At 41.2% G+C, this 20,345-nt stretch overlaps 1 protein-coding gene across 2 annotated transcripts in view; it reads right to left on the reverse strand.

Moving 5' to 3' along the window:
* Positions 1–2,068: 2,068 nt before the first annotated feature.
* Positions 2,069–20,345, reverse strand: part of sema5a (sema domain, seven thrombospondin repeats (type 1 and type 1-like), transmembrane domain (TM) and short cytoplasmic domain, (semaphorin) 5A) — a 209,006-nt gene continuing 190,729 nt past the window's right edge. For both annotated transcript variants that reach the window (XM_029626548.2, XM_029626547.2), the window contains 6 exons: positions 20,185–20,345; positions 10,993–11,163; positions 10,701–10,856; positions 9,580–9,624; positions 8,878–9,089; positions 2,069–5,861 (listed from right to left, as the gene is read on the reverse strand). The exon at positions 20,185–20,345 is cut by the window's right edge and continues 49 nt beyond it. In XM_029626548.2, the coding sequence (XP_029482408.1) occupies positions 5,742–5,861; positions 8,878–9,089; positions 9,580–9,624; positions 10,701–10,856; positions 10,993–11,163; positions 20,185–20,345 (865 nt within the window). In that variant the 3' untranslated portion in view covers positions 2,069–5,741. The remainder of the gene's footprint in view (positions 5,862–8,877; positions 9,090–9,579; positions 9,625–10,700; positions 10,857–10,992; positions 11,164–20,184) is intronic.

Below are 20,345 nucleotides of genomic sequence, written 5' to 3' on the forward strand. Positions count from 1 at the left end.
GCAGACTCTGGTGGACATGTGGCTGACATGTGGTCTGGATTTCTGGGATGCAGACAGTCTGGTGTGTGTGTGTGGTGTGTGGGTGTGGGTGTGTGTGTGTTTACTCTAGAGTGAGACTGTCCTGTTTTCTCTCCAGGTTGAATGATGTGGGCATCACCAGACTCAGACCCACATGGTTACACTTACTCTTACCCGGCTCTGAGACTCCATCTGATCTGCAACAAAATAACAGCCTGTCTTTTCCCCACTCAAATACAGCTTCAAAAGGCTCCTACATTTGCTCTCCAATTTGACAGGTCAACTATTGCAACAATAATTATTATTTATTTAACTAGGCAAGTCAGTTACAAACTAATTCTTAATTACAATGATAACCTCCTGGGGAACAGTGGGTTAACTGCCTTGTTCAGGGGTAGAACAACAGATTTTTACCTTGTCAGATCAGGGAATCAATCCAGCAACCTTTTGGTTACTGGCCCAACGCTCTAACCACTAGGCTACCTGCCGCCCCAATTAGAACCAACCCTTTTGTTGCTATGGAACTTTGAAGTGAAACATTCTTATTGGTCTTGTTAGAATGAATGGGCCGGTGGAAAGGAAAGAGTGTTTGAGGAGGTGTTCCGGACTGTTCTGATGTAAATATGAATGAGAGAGAAGAACTCCCAAGGGAGGAGTAGGGCTTAATGGAACATCCACGCTCTGTCAGTCTGTGACAGGAACAATGTCACTCACTTGCCCTGTTTGTCACTCACCGGCCTCTGTAGACACACTAATTGGCAGATTACAGAGTGTAACATGACACAGCGGCAGACATGTGTGCACACGCACACACACTTCTCTGTGGCAGACAATAATACATTCTAAAAGTGCTAAACTGGCTAAATGAGACGTAAGGGATACAGGCGAACGGTGGGTAACCCATCTAACAGAGTACCTACCGTCTCGTGTATTTAGTGTTGCTGAGAAAGTTGAGATAGAGACAGACATAGAAGAGTATGGTGTTTATTGGTATCCTCTTTTGCATGGTCTGATGTATGTAGTAAGGCACAATATGAGGCAGAGACTTGTGTGAACTTCTCTCTGAGTGAGACATAGCCAAATGTCAGTGTGGGTAAGTCATCCATTGTTCCAAGGGCTAATGTCAGTGGCTGAGAGGGGGAATGCCACATGTGTCTGAATGACTAAGTGCAACATAGATCATACCGTCCAAGAGCCAAGGGAGAAGGCAGGCTATTGTGAGAAATGGAATTGCTGAGGAAAGCTCAAACAGTGTTCTTGTACCTGTAGATCTGTGTGTGTGCGTGTTTGTATGTTTCTGCATCAAATAATAACACTGATCAAGGTTGATGTAGGGGGAAATAGCCATAGCTAATTACAACATGCACTCAGCAGCCCACCAGTGTATTTGAGAGAGTGGGTGTAGCTCTGCAGTTTCATGAGAAGCAAGGATGTCTATACAACACACACACACACACACACACACACACACACACACACACACACACACACACACACACACTTAGCAATCCTCCAGACACCCGAAAAGTGCAGCCAGAGTTCTGTAGGGCCCCCAGGTCCCCAGCTCCATCTCTCTCTGAGGTAAAGTGGAGTCAAGGTAAACTGAGATTGATTCTCCTGGGCCAGAATCCTTCCATTCTGGCTGGATCAGCACTCTCACCCTTTTGGGCCCACTGACGGTGATGATTAATAATACACTCACACACGGACCTGCACGCACACACACGCACATGCACACACACTCCATTACCCTTTGCACACAGATGGCCCGTCAGGTTGAAGGTTGATGGAGAATAACACTGCTGTGCTTCGCTACGTCATATAGATCCATTAGACCTAACCACCCCCTCTCTGCATCTGTATCCTTCATGTATCCTTCCATTGCTACTGATGCCATTCATCACTATGGACTTGTTAACAGACTCTTGTAAAGGCTAAAAGAGTCTGTTACCGTGGTCTTGAGTGATTCACGTAGCTCTCCCAACAGTAAGTATTTTTCTTTGATGTTAGAGTGTGTTTCTGTTAGTTAGTGTAGACTATGACAACCCTGAAGTGTACCAAGCGGTTTTTAATTTATGCACAATAAAACAAGCAAACATATAAAAAAATAGTTAGTTACAATTGAAAACATTGAAGAAACCAACATACTGAATATTTCACTCAGTTATAGATGTACATCATCTTTAAACAAAACAGAGATATTACACCTTGAAAAGTTCCACTTCAGGTTCTGGAGAAGGATGTTTGTAAAGCACTATCTCCATGTCCGTTACTATAACCCCAGACAGAATAAATTCATTAAGCCACACAGCCAAATCAACAATTGTGAACAAACAGTTTCAAAATTATGAATTCCAAAATTATAAAAACTATACAAAGTAGGGGAGACCAGTGGCAACTGTAACACCTTGAATTCCTCCACACAGAAATCAGCTAGAATGATTCAAAATCCCTCAGCACATGTCCATTTAGGTTCTCTCCCTGCCTGAAAAGCCAAATATCTCACTATTTTCACACTTTATTGGCAAATGTTTGTTTAGGGGTGAAAGTATTTGTTTTCCAGCAGCTGTATTTTTCTTATACTGTCCTGAGCATTAATGTCCAAGAATTCAAACTAGCATCATTTGCATTACTATATGTTGGCTCACCATTGACATGATTGACATGTGTCACTATTGTTGTCTTTTGTTAGGCACATGAGGTTTTGTCATGGCTGCTAGGGTTTGGGGTAATTGCAATACAATGTTAAAATTACCCTGAGCCAAGAAGACAACTTATGAAAACAAGTGATTTTAACTTGAATAAGGTAAGTCATGTCAAAGGTAGCGGATTCATTACTTACCAACAACAGCTGCAAATTCCAATGAAACTATATTACGTTTTGAAGTTCACCCTCCTTGCTTTGTCCAACATCACTATCTTGAATTTAGCAAATAAGTTTTGTATTTGTTTTGAGTGACGTATTTGTTTAGTTTCATTGCACAAATGCTGGTTAGCATGTTTCTCACACTGGCTTTAAGCATGGAGGGAGCAGGCCTGCCATGGCAAGTGCAGGGGGGTTGCCTATCAACACGTGCCTCGGAAGGAGTCGACATCATAGTGGGACAAATTCCCATGATTTGTAAATGTTTTCAGACCGAACAGCTAGGGTGATCGCTAAATGGCTTTGAAAAAAAGAAGAATGCAGCTAATAGGGAGAAGCATCTAACAAAGTAACTACATTATGGCATTCACTAATCATAAACTATTTACATACGGCATAATATAAATGTTGGGACATTTGTGGAGAAAAGTCTTACTTACTCAACCTTTAAAATAATTATTACAAATAGTAACTAACATTGGATCCTATGTAGAGTGCCATATAAGTTGTAAAAATATATAATCTGGGCACTATCAGACTATTCAAGAGGTTTGGAGATGAACTGAATGGCCATGCACAGGGTGTTACTGTAAATATTGATTACTTACATAGAATATGTATATTAATTGCAAAATCATTACATATGTCTGTGATAATACGATCATTTATCATGATATTTGGGTTATTTTTTAGGTGTTACATTTGACCCCTGCCACTGTTACAATTGCCCCTGACACAGGACTTTTCTGATTAAAATCTATATTGGGATCTGACCATCTTATGTACAGACATATAAATGGTATGAATGATTAGGAGACAAATGTTAGTTTCTGATATATAAAAATGACTGGCCTAGCTCAGGTTGTCTCTGAGCAATAGAGTAAAATATAAAAAGTGTTTCAATTGCCCCCGCTCTCCTCTATGACGACAGCTTAAGCATGATCTAGTTACATATTCCTGACCATTCTTCCCTTTCAAATTTATCCAATCTACTTGCATGAACTCATTATTTCTTCGCAAAAACAAAGAAAATTATTATTTTTAACACTGACATTGAGTAAATGGACCTATAAAAGCTACAGAGACATATATATATGCTTCTAAATGAGCTCACTGTACAATAACATCAACAAAAAGCAAAAAAGATTGTACACTGATATCTCAACCATTGCTAACTGCTAAACTGACGCCAGCCCTGTAAGAGAAAGAAATATGGTCACATCTCTAAAATATCTACATTCTGATCGATAGCTGTCACGGGTAGATGGTTAAAAGCACTAGATCGGTTTAACAAAAGTCTAAAACTGGGTAGCTATTGAGTGACAGCTACCCTGGGTACGCTAAGCACGTGACTATCTAACGTTGAGCATAGTAGTTGGGTCAAATTCATCAGGCATCACTAAGGCCACCCCATTTGGGGTACACTGTAGGACCCTAGCACAGCAGATGAAGGGGAGTGGCTATACAGACACATCTGGTGCCCAAATTGATGACATATATTGTGCAGCTGAGAGTCCAGTGGAGACTAATGATTTCGGTTCAGTCAGTCATCCTGATGAGCCCTTCCCCGTTAGATAGTTTATGCTGGCTAGCTAGCAGCAGCAGCAGCATGGCGCTAGTTACAACTTGTAAAAGAAAGTTGTGTTTATTTTGATGGGCGAGGGAGAAAGTAGTTGTAGGCTATTGGTCACCATCTGGATGTCATGCCAATGACGTGCCAATTAGGTAACATAACAACAAGCCGGTGCATATGACCCTAACCATGCCACTTGGTTTTTATTTTGAGTGGGATAGCGTCCTACTAATATTGGTAGTAACCATCTGGATGTCACAGTGATACAGTCCACTGCTCGTTTGGGAGTTTGCGCTACAAGCCGGCAACACAACACGGGGCAGTGTTCTTCGCTGCCGCTTGCCGCAGTTAGGAGAAGGAAGTAGCTAGATAGTGTAGCTAATATCAAGCCAGGATGACAGCTAAAGCACCATAAATCTACAGTTACGGCATTACGTCTCCATGATTTATTTATTATTATTATAAAAACTGAATGATTCTGAACACTCCCAAATCCCAACTTCGGCAGACAAGTTTTAAATTCTTGCTGAAGTTTCTAGCCACAAGCAAACTAGCTAGCTGGGAAGGGCTCATCAGGACAACTGACTGAACTGAATCCGTTTGTCTTCACTCGACTCTCAGCTGCGCGACATACGTCAACAATTTGGGCAACAGGTATGTCTCTCTAGACGAAGCAGTTATTGGACTACAGACCAGTGGAGTGGAATGTGACCAACCATGCAAAACTGAACAGAGCGACAGAAAAAACACGTCAGATGAATTCATGCAAAGCAGTTAGGTGGTTTTCTTCCCCCAGAACAGACACAGTTCTGGAATCAGATAATTCACAGGAAATCAAAGAGGGATCCATCCCATTCAGACAGCTCTTTAAGTTTTTATATATATATTTATATATATATTTTGTATATATATTTTTTTTAATTTTTAAAACTTTTTTCCATTCCTTCCATGAAAAAAACGAAATTCCAGTTGTCTCCATGTTTGAGAGTCAAGTCAGGATCTTGTTGTTTTTTGTTTTTCCGAAGTTGACCATTCCCAGTGAACCCCATCAGAGCACCTGAAGGAAAGTAAAGTGGGCATGTCCCTTTGATGACATCACTGTCTGGCTGTAATTTGATTGAATGGCAGCTGCCTAAGTGTCCCAGAGTAGGAGGGTCCCACATAAAATGTCACAAATTACATTAGAAACCACAAAGCAGAAAAAAATATGACATAGTCAAAGCGAGTGGAGTGGGGTTGTTGTCTGCACAAGGGTGTGTATCCCCGGCGCTGTAGCCCAACGAAGGGTTAATAGTCATCGTAAGTGTTAAGGTCCGTGAAGTATGCGTTGGTGTATGTTTTCCCAGCTAGCTGGGGGTTGAAGTACTTATTTCTTTCCTCCAGAATCAGGTTGTTCTTATTGAAAGCCTGTGAAGGACAGAGAGAGAATAGGAAGAGAGCGAGAGCAAGAGAGGGGAGATGGAGAGAGGAAGAGAGAGATGTGTCAGTGTCAACTGTATTGTAAGGATCAAATAATGATTCAGTCTAGATGGGAGAGTGCAAGGTAAAAGGAATACGTCAAACAGAAAAATAAACCTTGGTAGCGTTTATGAGACGACAATATACAAATCAACAGGAGGTCCCTACATGAATAAAGCATTTCAATGAGCAAGGCCAAAGCACTAACAACAACAGGCTGGCAAAATGATAACCACTGAGCTGGTGTATTATGATGAGAAACCATATGTCCATTGATCTCCTCTCTAATGTCTCTACATCAGCAGCTTTCATGGCTTTCACATCTCCAAATCCCTGAGGACGAGTTCAATTAAAAAAAATATTAATCAAAGAAAAAGAATGAAGAAGAAAAAGTGAGTCAGAAAATAAGGAAGGGCCACAGGGTATCTCTGTAGTACCCTTCTCTGTGGTTCTATGGAGATACCATACATTTCTATGAGTTAAGCACCCTGCGCTCAGTACAACCTCAGCAGTTTGCTAAATTGATGTGCGTGCGCCCCTCTGTCTTATTGTCTTGGCTAAGTGCATTCTGAAAGCCCCTGGAGGCGACATAATTCAGCACTTGATGATGCTGCGTTTGTTCTTGATTGATGGATCCGTATATCAACTGATAGGGTTGTGAGTGCTGAGCACAAACACACATAATATGATTCTGTCTCGATCACATTTAAATGGCTTGCACACAGAGGCGACAAACATAACTTAAAGATCGAATCATGTGTTATTGGTTGAGTCTAAAGTCAATTTCCATGTCTAAAATGGAACAAAATATACATTCTCAAAAGTCGAAATCTGTCTGAAACAGTATTTTCTTGTATCTCTGCCAGTGGCCCCATGGCTGCCCTCAACCATTAACCAGCTGTTCTCAGACTTCGTCTACTCTGCCTTTCTTCCTTAACTGTGCTTAATTGGCTAAAGAGTGATTAGGGAGTGTTTTTAGTGGAGTAAACAAAATCTGTTGAACAGTGGGGTGGCATTAGAGATAAAAAAAGAAAGAGGACAGCTACGGAGAAAACAGAAGGATTTACGAGTTCCCTTTTCTCCATGATAACCCATCATTAGAAAGCCAAACAGAGCTAATAAGACAGAGAAAGACAGAAAAGGGAAAAACAAACACATGCAAATGAGAAGAGTCAGAACATGGTGGACGTTTTAGAACGGAAAGAGATGAGTGGAAAATACACTGCCTTCTCACAAGTCTATAGGTAGTCCTATGGCAGGGTGGGGGGCAAATCTGGTCCTCAGGAGCCTCAATGTCTGCTTGTTTGCATCATTTCCTTCTGATCTAGACCTGAGAGACCAGGCGAGTGCACTCTCTGATCAATCAACCAATTGATCAATTAAGAACCTGACCAAAGTGAAGAGTGATAGAAGAGGGATGACCTATCCCTAAAAGCACCAAAGCTACTGACTAACTGATTAAGTGCCAAAGAGAGAAGAGAAAACCAGCAGACATTACGGCTCTTGAAGAACGCAGTTGCCTTCCTCTTGCCCTATGGGATGAATATGAAATAATGGGATTTCCAAGCAATGAGAGAGAAACTGAGTCTACCCCAACCTGCCGCACACAGAAGCACCACAGGAAGTGGGGGCGCGGTGGGGAGGAAGAGGAAGGAGGTTGCTGATAGGCTAGGAGGAGAGTTAAGAGGCGGGATGTTGTAGAGGTCAGAGGTCAGTAGAAAGTTAGTAGAAAATCTCCAGGCCACGCATGGACACGGCCATGTTAGCAGACAGAGGCTGACGCATGCCGGGTTCGTCCAGGGTCAAGAGTACGGACACATCGGGCTGCGGGAGCAGAGGAACGGGCAACAGTCATCCTCACTGGAGCCACAATGGACGACTAAGTTCTACTGTACCCATTGAGGAAGACAGGTGGTCTGTGCTACTGTAGGTGCAGGGAACTACATGGTCATTCTATGCCCTCCATAAGAAAGGACACACTACTGAATCATCAAAAATGGCATTCTTTCAGCTACACTCACTGCCTTTGTCTCAACGGCGCTCTAGAGCAAAATCTTTCCGAGCTCACCTGGATGATAAAGATATTATTTTAATCAAACAAAGCTTTAGGAATTATTGTGCCAGGTGTTCTTCTTTCTCCTACAATACAAAATGAAATGACAGAATCACTCTTCTCACTTTTAGAATATGTATATTCAGCTGGACAACCCAGCCATTAAAACAAGAGTAAAGACTGAGGAATAATACGCTTTGATTTTTTTTTAAATGACTCTTTTAGAGTTTTTCACTTAGCCAAACGAGCATTGTCCATATTCATATTATCCTCTATCCGTAACTGCAAACTAGATTATGCTCACACACCAGACACTAATTACATGATAGATGGATACTTTTAAAATCTTTATTCTGCTATGGAAACTGCATTCTAGATCTGCGTCAGAGACTCCATTCACTTTAGATGGCGTGTCTGTTCAGTCATTTATAGGAGATGAATACTCTTCTGAAAGCTAGTTCTCTGTCCACACGATATGCTAACTCACATAAAATAGTGTCTCAACTGCTTAACACCCTGACTTCATAGAATTCTAAACTAAGTCTTTCCAAAACCAAGCCTTGTGTCAAGAGTAATCTCAGAGATAATATAACTAATATTATTGATTTATTATTGAGTTAAACCAGGATGATCCACTGATATTAAACATCTCTTTTAGAATGAAGACCTGGCACCTATTCACTACTTATAAGTAACTTACAGTATGTATATTGTGATGTATGTTGTTAGTTACTTATGAGAAAGCAGTGTATGGCTATATATGGCTATAGACATAGAACAGTGCAGTCACACAGAGTAGACGCAGGACCACACACACACAAGTACAAAAAGCTACAGTACTATAGACCAGCCCAAAGGTATAGGTGAGCCGGGAATGTTCTAGAAGGCCACAGAGTGTGATAGTATACAAACCTTAATGGCCTCCACCGAGTCATATTTGTCCAGTTTGTTGATGTGGTTGGTGATGGAGGTGTTGAGTGGTGCTGCTGAGATGGGGTGGATGACCGTAGCATCGTGAGACTGCTGCTGGTAGCGCTGGCAGTAGGTGTACACTAGTAAAGTGACCAAACAACCCATGATAGAACTACTCAGGCCTACAGCAATCATATGGAACAGGTTGAAATCTGGAGAAAGGAAAAAGAGAGAGAAAAATGTTTTCAATGGTCAAAATAAGTTGACTACGCAATGATTGATGTCACGTTAATAAGTGTGGATGAATTCATTATTGATACCAACAAATAGCACACTATATTATCACACCTTCACACTACATCAAATATCAAACTACATTAACACACTAGCACACCACATTATCACACTACCACACTATCACACGACATTATTACACGATCACACTACATTATCACGCGGACACACTACATTATCACACTACATGATCATACTTTCACACTACATTAAATGTCACACTACATTACACTAGCACACTACATTATCACACTACATTATCGCATTACCAGGCTACATTATCACACTTTCATACTATAGGCTACATTATCACACTTTCATACTACATTAAATATCACTCTACATTATTACACTATCACACTACATTATCACACTATCACACTACATTAAACCCATACACACTCATACCTCCGCATCTTCTCTCCTCCTGACTTGAACGAGCAATGGAGACTTCTGTAAAAGAGAAAATTAAAAGAGATGCTGAATAGAAGAACACACTTGTTCCCTTGACAGAACGGTCTAGATAACGTTGAGGTCTTTGAACATTATATTGAGAATGAACCAGAGGATGATAAAGCCCATCACTAGACACCTGAAGAGTTTTATGATAAGTACTGTATGATAATTAGTGTATCTGGCCTCATTACGGGAAATGAAGTACACAACCCTACTAACGACCCTTAATCGAGTGGCATTCCCATTAAAACAGATGAGTGATAAGGAACTAAAGACAAACTGGTGTTTCAGAAAGATAAAGTGTACACTCTTAGAAAAAAAGATGCTATCTAGAACCTAAAAGGGTTCATCAGCTGTCCCCATATGAGAACCATTTGAAGAACCCTTTTTTTGTTCCAGGTAGAGTCCCTTTTGAGTTTGAGGTAGAACTATTTGGGGTTCCTCTGTGTAAAGGGTTCTACATGGAACCCAAAAGAGTTCTACCTGGAACCAAAAATGTTTCTATCTGGAACCAAAAAGGGTTCTTTGGCTGCCCCCATAAGAGAACCCTTTTTGGTTCCAGATAGAAACATTTTTGGTTCCAGGTAGAACTCTTTTGGAACACTTTTTTTCTAAGAGTGTACTCACACTTATCACCTAGCATAGGCTACTGTCATATCACTGGAGCAGTTTTGAAGAAATAATCATGTTTTATTGGTTGCTAAGTGTTAGTTAATCTAAAGCATTCTGTGGTATAAAATCTATCCGGCTCTGGTAGCTCGAGTAGCATTGTGTCCATTGATACTATGTAGAACACATCATTGTTGAGGACATCAATGGGTGTGTTTGACTGAGCCTCAGAACTCAAAGAGAGAGAAAGAGGTCTAATTATCCAGTGGTGTAGTAGAAATCAATGTTCTGGTGTGTCTCACATTACACACTGTCAATAAGGGAGACCCCTGTCTGGATACACATAAATACTATCTGGTCTATGCATGTGTGTGTGTGCGTGTATTTGTATGAATGTGTGTGTATGTGTGTGTGTGTGTGCATGCATAAATGTGTGTGTTTATCAGTACAAATGTGTGTATTACCTGGTATAAAGTTGGAGTCAGGTGGGCAGGCCCTGGTCTCGGTGTGGTTTCCTGAACACTGGTTTCCAGTAGGGAACAGGATGTCACAGTGACGGACACGCAGCTGGGAGCCAGCACTGTCACACTGGGACCATTCAGACCAGTTAGACCAACTCTCTGGAGACAAAACATAACCACATCAGATTACTGGGCTGCTGAATACACATGCCAAGAGTCAAAGAGAAAACTGATGGTCTGTGTGATTATGTGTGTGTGTGTGCATACCTACGTGTGTGTGTATGTGTGTGTGTACCTGGACATGATTGTGTGTTACAGAGAGCCTCTTCAGTGTGCAGTCCCAGACAGATATCTCCTCCGTAGGCTGGTGGGGGGTTGTTGCAGGTGCGCGTCCTCATATAGTGTCCCCCTCCACACGTCACTGAACACTTAGACCAGCCAGACCAGCATGACCAGCTACCGTCCACTACACAGGAGGAGATAGCGGGAGGGGGGTGTTGAGGCAAGTACTTGTTGTTAAGTTGTTGAGAATTAGAGTCCATGTGTGTACTGTACAGTGTATGAGTGTGTGTGTGTGTGCCCATGTGTGTAAGTGTGTTCCTGTGTGTGTGACGTCTAGTGCTTGGCATCACACGAAGGGAGGAAAAACAAGAAGGACTTGATGGTTAATTTCCCTTTGTTAATTAGTGGAGAGTATGAAGGGGGAGGAGGGGGAGAGGAGATGAGGGGTCAGGAGGGGGTTGGTTTGAGTAGTTGGATGAAACAAAACCTGCTAGCTGTCACATCTGAACTAGATCCAAACACGTTAACACGCACACACACACACACACACACACACACACACACACACACACACGGTGTGACAGACAGAGGAAGGAGGAGAGGTCCTTCTGCTAATTAAACCAGTGTAAACATGGTAACAGAAAACCTCACCAGGAATCAAACAAGAGACCAAACAGACAAACACAACTTTAAAGAATGTTCTTGCTTTGTCCTAGAACTGTCCTTCGTCCTCGACGACATGTCAGGGAAGGACAAAACGTCAAACGAAAAAAGGCCTCTCAGTAAAGACTGAGAACAAAATTCTTTCACTACATCGGAGGAGAAAAATCTCTTTTCAGGACCATTTCAGAATTGGTTTTAAACAGCTCAACCTGTAAGGCACTGGCTGTGTGGTAATTGAAGTTCCCTTGGTCTTTGTCATCTCTGTGTAATTTCTCTATGGTAAAATGACACATCAGTCGATTCTTGCCTGCACATGATGGATAGTCTCATCTCCATCAGTCGCTGCAGAAAACTAGGAAAGATTCATTTGTTTCAAAACCAGATGGACTTCAGACATCTCTCCCTCCCCCTCTCCCCCTCTTCCTCCCTCCCTCTCCCTCTCCCCCTCTCCCTCCCCTCTCTCTCCCTCTCCCCCCTCTCCCTCTCTCCCCCTCTCCCCCTCTTCCTCCCTCCCTCTCCCCTCTCCCTCCCTCCCCCCCTCCCTCTCTTCCTCCCTCTCCCCCTCTCCCTCCCCCTCTCCCCTCTCTCCCCCTCTTCCTCCCTCCCCCCCCCTCCCTCCCCTCTCCCTCTCCCTCTCTTCCTCCCTCCCTCTCCCCCTCTCCCTTTCCCCTCTCCCTCTCTCCCTTTCTCTCAAAGACCCTGGCTTAACCAGCGGATGGATTATGTCTTGAGGCGCGGCCTACGTCAAAAATATTATCACACTTCCAGACGAGGGCTAATTTAAGCTAAATTACTATTCATTATTATTCACACTATGCAAAGTTGCACCATTCCTATGAAATCTCTTCGATTCAGGTGACTTGATAAGTCTCCATTGTCTACATCAATAGAACTGGAGGGTGACTGCTGCTCCTGCAATTCCAGCCCACAGAATAGCTGTATGTTTAGTTAGCTAGCTTAGAGCTATAGTAAATTCGAATTTTAAATCTTTACAAACAGCATTCCATCCTTTGTTAAACATTTTAATTGGTTCTACTCAATGACATTCCTAAGGGCTGTCAACTTAATGTGAATCGAGCATTCCATTTTTTAAAACATTTTAGCAGACATTCTTAACCAGAAGAACTTACAGTAGTGAGTGCATAAATGGGAATCGAAGACTCAATCCTGGCACTGCAAGTGCCATGCTCTACCAAGTGAGCCACACGGAACACACAGGGCTTATCCTGAAGTAACCCGGCAGTTCACTCCAGGTGAGTAAGTGTCAGAGGGGAAAGCTAAGCGCTAGCTACAGTGCCTTCAGAAAGTATTCACACCCTGTGTTTTTTTCCCACATTTTGTTGTGTTACAGCCTGCATTTTAAATGTATTAAATGTAGATTTTTTTTGTCACTTCCATACACACAATACCCCATAATGTGACAGTGGAATGTTTTTCTAAATGTTTACAAATGAGTTAAGAAAGAAAAGCTCAATTGTCGTGAGTCAACCCCTTTGTTATGGCAAGCCTAAATAGGTTCAGTACTAAAAATGTGCTTAACAAGTCACATAAGTTGCATGGACTGAGTGTGCGATAATAGTTCAACATGATTTTTGAACGACTACCTCATATCTGTACCCCACACATACACTCTGTGAATTTTAAACACAGATTCAACCACAAAGACCAGGGAGGTTTTGGCATGCCTAGCAAAGAAGGGCACCTATTGGCAGATGGGAAGAAGAACAAAAGATGACATTGAATATCCCTTTGAGATTGTTGAAGTTATTAATTGCCCATTGGATGGTGTATCAATACACCCAGTCACTACAAAGATACAGGCAAATCCAATACAACACATTATTGAGTACCACTCTCCATATTTTCAAGTATAGTGGTGGCTGCATCATGTTATGGGTATGCTTGTAAACGTTAAGGCCTTGGGAGTTTTACAGGATAAAAATAAACGGAATGGAGCTAGGCACAGGCACAATCCTAGAGGAAAACCTGATTCAGTCTGCTTTCTGCCAGACAACCTAAAACACAAGGCCTAATCTACACTGGAGTTGCTTACCAAGAAGACAGTGAATGTTCTTGAGTTACAGTGTTGAATGAAATCTTCTTTAAAATATATTGGAAGACCTGAATGGTTGTCTAACAATGATCAACAACCAATTTGACAGAGCTTGAAGAATTGAGAAAATAATACATTGGAAAATGTAGTGTAATCCAGGTGTGAAAAGCTCTTAGAGACTTACCCAGAAAGACTCACAGTTACAATTGCTGCTAAAGGTGCTTCTACAACATATTGACTAAGGGGTGTGAATACTTATGTAAATGAGATATTTCTGTATTTCATTTGAGATACATTAGCAAAAGTCCTAAAAACATGTTTCCACTTTGTCATTATGGGGTATTGTGTGTAAATGGATGAGACATCTATTTAATACATTTTGAATTCTGGCTGTAACACATCAAATTGTGCAATAAGTCAAGTGGTATGAATACGTTCTGAAGGCACCGTAGCATTAGCAGCTAAACCCTCAAGGTAACTGGGATGATGGATCTTCGATCAACTCAAAGAGCATCAGTGAGAATGTGGTAGGTCAGCAACTCAATGCTCCACATTCATAGCCTCATTCATGATGAGACAGACAGGTTCTCTCCAGTGAATAAATTAACAGCTAAAATCCCAGCTTTGGTTCTGTGTCAGCACATACAGTATTATGATGGATAGTTGTTGTTGAAGGCGTTATCAGACACCGGTCAGGCTGTTAGCGAGATGCTAACTTTGCACTCCTTTCAAATAAGACTGATTAATAATGATTTGAAACAAACTCCTTGTTGTGTGTTTGTGTCTGGTGTGTGGTGTGTGTGTGTGTGTGTGTGTGTGTGTGTGATGCCATGTGTTCTCTTTAATTAAGAAGCTAAGCAGGAGGATTTCCATTTAGATAGCACATTTCCTTCTACAGTCACTATGAACACTAATTTAATTACAATTGCTTCCTTTCCGTTCCCCCCTCAGGTAGAAGACTGGAGAAACAGACGCATTGTCTTCTTTGGCTTTTCACAACAGAGATTGAGACTCGCACACAAACGAACAAGTTAGTGCATGCAAGAGTGCATGTGCACGCACACACGCACACGGCTCCCCGTAGCTAGCGGTATAATTGCCTTGAAATGTAATTACAGTCTTACACGCTGTGGGGATTGTGTCTCTGATTCCAGCTGTAAATTTGTGTCTTCGTCACACCTCCTGACTTAAACACATTCCTATTGTGTAGTTTTGTGCTTCATTATACTCATTATGAGGATATTTATTCTAATTTCTTTATATTTCTTTATTAATTTCTCATGGATGTCATATTACTGAAGCTTTCGTGTTTTCACTCTGTGTGTAAATGAAAAGCACTCTACAAATGCAATTTATTATTGTAATTATTCATATTATTATAGGGTTGTGTGTGTGGATGTAGAGTAAGTGTGTACTGTGTCTCACCTGGAAACAGAGTCGTGTGTGTGTGTGTGTATGTACAGGTAACTGACAAAAATAAAGGAAACACTTGATCAAATGAAGGATACTAAGTATATTGAAAGTAGTTGCTTCCACACAGGTGTGGTTCCTGAGTTAATTAAGCAATTAACATCCCATCATGTTTAGGGCCATGTGTAAAAATGCCCAGTTGCCCATCATTTGGGCTACCATGTCTAGAAGCAATAGTTTCTAACTATTTTGCTTTGCTCTGAGACAAGCATGGGGGACTGGTCTTGATAAATCAATGAGATTGTTTATTTTGACTGAATCTCCGTTTGGGTATTGGCTAGACTACAATTATACAATTAGGGTGTAGAAATGTTATGCTCTTAGTGTAACCTTTATTTAACTAGGCAAGTCAGTTAAGAACAAATGATTATTTACAAGGACAGCCTACTCCTTCCTCCCCATCAGGGAATTGAACCCCGGTCTCCCGCGTGCCCGCACAACATGGGGATTCTTTAGCTAAAGAGCTCAGTACTGTACTCCCAACTGTCACATTGGACAGCAACATATTTTCCATTCCAACCTAACGGAAACCCAGAGGGTTTTTCATTATTCTTGGAATAGAAACACCATAATATTAATCAAATTAATCCCGAACTCTAAAAGTAATTGGAAAGGTAGATACAAATAGTTTTTGACACTGTGGTTACAATAAAGAATGGAAACAAGATAGAAACAAGATGTTGTGTTTATATTTACAGTAGTGATGGACAGCTGGGGGCATTTTGAAAACAGGTTTTCAAACACTTGTAGCCTGATTAGCAGGACAATAGACACTTTATAGCCCAGCTACTGTAGGTGTGAACATCCCCCTACCTGCAAAAAATGACATTGCGACCAAAGAGTGAGACAAAAGGGACATTGTTTTCATCAAGCCAGCTTCTTTCTATGGTGCTACCCGTTCCAGGGTTAGGGCCGTAACCACGAGAGGACCACGAAAGGTATTTTGCTTTCAGTGCATTTTCTTTAATATATATACAGTATATATATTGCCTATCAATGTGTAGGCATACTATGTAATACATTCGATAATTAAATAAAGGTTAAATAAAAATAAAAAATCTAAAAATGATTGTGTACCAAAAACGTGAATGTGTTTTGTACACAGTATTTGTGTATTGGAGTCACTTTTAATTCTTAATTGATCTACAGTTTCTATCATAGGCCACTTGTAATCGATGAGGACTCAGGGCAGTACCATTCTGCTCATCTGATGAAGATGCACATGAATCAGATTCAAACTTTGAAGATGAGATCAAGTCATTGAAGGCAGACCAGCAGAAAGAGAAACATTATCTGAGGGCAGAGATACAGGCGACAGCTGATGCATTGGTCCAGAGCCAGGTGGTATTGGTCCAGAACCAGGTGGTATTGGTGGAGAGTCAGGTGGTATTGGTCCAGAGCCAGGTGGTATTGGTGGAGAGTCAGGTGGTATTGGTCCAGAGCCAGGTGGTATTGGTCCAGAGCCAGGTGGTATTGGTCCAGAGTCAGGTGGTATTGGTCCAGAGTCAGGTGGTATTGGTCCAGAGCCAGGTGGTATTGGTCCAGAGTCAGGTGGTATTGGTCCAGAGTCAGGTGGTATTGGTCCAGAGCCAGGTGGTATTGGTCCAGAGTCAGGTGGTATTGGTCCAGAGTCAGGTGGTATTGGTCCAGAGTCAGGTGGTATTGGTCCAGAGCCAGGTGGTATTGGTGGAGAGTCAGGCAGAGAATGACGCGTTGAAGAGGGCGTGGAACGAGATGGAGTCACAATCCATGCCAGGTACCCCTGTGAGCTCTGGAGCTCCACCTCCGACAGGCAGAGTCAACATACCTGGTGGGTTCATCAGGTCGTCGGTTCACCCTGACATTTCCATTCCTCTCTGACAACAGAACTTGACCAACTGCTCACCAGGCACAGCAAGGGGCGTCCGGACAATTATGCTGTTCTGCTATAGCCTAATAAACGTATAGCTTCAAAACGCTTTAAATGCTTTATTATCCAAATGTAAAAGCATATACTGTACAGTACTGAATTTCTTCATCAGTATCTTTATGACTTATTTAATAAAATAATGATACAAATACTCTTTCAAAATGCCGATGTTAAATTAGTTATGGATCCCTAACAAATTACTATGGGAATAAATATCACTGAATTACAGAAATATTGTAACAAAGTTGTCTAATGAAGGGAAACAAATTGTTGCTTACTGGAAAATACTCTTTCAAACACACATGGTTACATTGTATAGCACCATCATGGCTATTAGCAGGTAGCTGGACAATAGAGGGTAGGGGGAGAATTCTATTGTCAAATATATTTCTTAGGTTGGCCGTGATTAGTTGCAATTTCAGTTTAATCCACCAGAAAAGACAAAACAAATAACACAACAAAACGTATTATTATTAGGTCAGTTATGATCACCACTTTATTTTAAGAATGTGAAATGTCAGAATAATAGTAGAGAGAATGATTTATTTCCACTTTTATTTCTTTCATCAGAAGTTTACATACACTCAATTAGTATTTGGTAGCTTTGCCTTTAAATTGTTTAACTTGGGTTAAATGTTTTGAGTAGCCTTCCACAAGCTTCCCACAATAAGTTGGGTGAATTTTGGCCCATTCCTCCTGACAGAGCTGGTGTAACAGAGTCAGGTTTGTAGGTCTCCTTGCTCGCACACGCTTTTTCAGTTCTGCAAACAATTTTTCTATAGGATTGAGGTCAGGGCTTTGTGATGGCCACTCCAGTACCTTGACTTTGTTCTCCTTAAGCCATTTTACCACAACTTTGGAAGTATGCTTGGGGTAACCTGTTTTTGAGAAATGTCATCTAATACTATGAGGTTTCATTGTCTGCTTATATGCCCCATTTATCCTACGGTTCTGACTTGATGTACAGGGAAAATACTGTAAGAGCAGCCCGTGTTCTGTATTCTGTCGTTGTACATTCCTACGACTACGTCCATCGTCGCTCACTCATTAATCGAAATTACGGAATGCCTCTTATCCGCTCATCGTTCCCTTATGCCATAGTTTGTACATCTCAATTGTCAGTAGGAAACCACATTTGTTTAAGCAAGTCAGCCAAATCAGCTATGTTTTTAAAAGGCAGTAAACAAGGCTGAATGAACTGTTTGGCTGCTAGACAAGGCTCTGCTGATAGCCAGGTGTAGCGGTGGTAAGGATTCACTTTATGGTGCTGAAAAGAAAGCTCTGCTATTGGGACAACTTTATATCAGCCCTAACAGTGTGTGGGCACCGTTTGTCGCCGTTATAGTGCAAATAATGTATTGTTTAGTGTCTTTGCTGGCATTCATCTAGGAATGTTTTTTCGAGTTTGCCCCACCAAGATTTACATGCTAAAATCGCCACTGCTCATATTCATTATAATGCCATTATCGCTTATGTGCTGAGTTTCACTATTTATCAAGAAGTTGTTAATGTGTTCCAACACATATGCCTTTTGTTTCATAGTTGTAACAAAGGCACTCCACAAATTAAATGTATTGAACACTTGAATTGGTGTTTTGTGTTTATTTATTTTTTACATATAGCCTACAATAACAAGCTAATGAAAATGCTATGGTGTTATTTGAAATACAATTACCCAAGTCCATGAACACAACCTAATTATTAATTTTGTGATAGCATATATGAATGTATTAATTACAATGTTAGAATGTTGCAGTCAGAATTAGTGGTGGAAAAAGTACCCAATTGTCATACTTGAGTAAAAGTAAAGATACCTTAATAGAAAATGACTCAAGTAAAAGTGAAAATCACCCAGTAAAATACGACTCGAGAAAAAATCTAAAAGTATTTGGTTAATATATTTTAGTATCCCAAGTAAATGTAATTGCTAAACTTAACTTAAGTATTGGGGCAGCAGGTAGCCAAGTGGTTACAGCATTGGACTAGGAAACGAAAGCTTGCAAGATCGAATCCCCGAGCTGACAAGGTCAAATCTGTAGTTCTGCTCCTGCACAAGGCAGTTAACCCACCGTTCCTAGGCCGTCAATGAAAATAAGAATCTGTTCTTAACTGACTTGCCTAGTTAAATAAAAGTATAAATCATATCAAATTTCTTATAGTAAGCAAACCAGACAGCACCATTTTATTATTTTATTCGATTTTTAATGACTAGCCAGGAGCACACTCCAACACTCCAACACTCCAACACTCCAACACTACAACACTCCAACACTCCAACACTACAACACTCCAACACTACAACACTCCAACACTCCAACACTCCAACATCATTTACAAACGAAGCACGAGTGTTTAGTGAGTCCGCCAGATCAGAAGCAGTAGGGATGACCAGGGATGTTATCTTTAAGATCAGCTTTAATATGGCAGATAGACTGTAGCTTCCATCCATGTAATTGTCTGCATCCTTTCCAACCCCCATATACAGAGCATTCAGAAAGTATTTTAGTACGTTACACCCTTATTCTAACATGATTTCTGGTGGATTCAAATGAAATTGCAACCAACTTTCTATGGCTTCTTTAAAAAATATTTTTTAGATGATTTCATTTTCAAATAAGCAATGTTCTCTTGATAAGTGTGTGAATTGGACCATTTTACTGTCCTGCTAAGTATTACGAATGTACTTTTGGGTGACAGGGAAAATGTATGGAGTAAAAATTACATTATTTTCTTTAGGAATGTAATGAACTAATAGTAGCTTGAAGAGGGATCGTCTATGCCCGGCAGTTCTACTGTTAAAGGGTGTGTGTGTGTGTGCGTGTGTATCAGTCACCAGATCTCAACCCAGTTGAAGACTTATGGGAGATCCTGGAGCATTGCATGAGACAGCGTTTTCCACAACCATCAACAAAACACCAAATTATGGAATTTCTCGTGGAAGAATGGTGTTGCATCCCCCCAATAGAGTTCCAGGCACTTGTAGAATTGATGCCAAGGTGCATTGATGCTGTTCTGGCTCGTGGTGGCCCAATACTATTAAGACACTATGTTGGTGTTGCCTTTATTTTTGCAGTTACCTGTATGTTCGCGCGTGTATCTCTAGATCTCACCTGGGCAGGGTGTGACATTACACTCCTGGTACTCCTGAGCAGGTCCCAGGCAGGTCTGTCCTCCATGGCGTGGTTCAGGGGAGGTACAGGTCCGTTTACGGCTACGTATCCCTCGGCTGCAGTCTCTACTGCACTGAGACCAGGAGCTCCAGGATGTCCAG

Source organism: Oncorhynchus nerka, linkage group LG22, assembly GCF_034236695.1.
Source record: "Oncorhynchus nerka isolate Pitt River linkage group LG22, Oner_Uvic_2.0, whole genome shotgun sequence".
NCBI classification, from domain to species: domain Eukaryota; kingdom Metazoa; phylum Chordata; class Actinopteri; order Salmoniformes; family Salmonidae; genus Oncorhynchus; species Oncorhynchus nerka.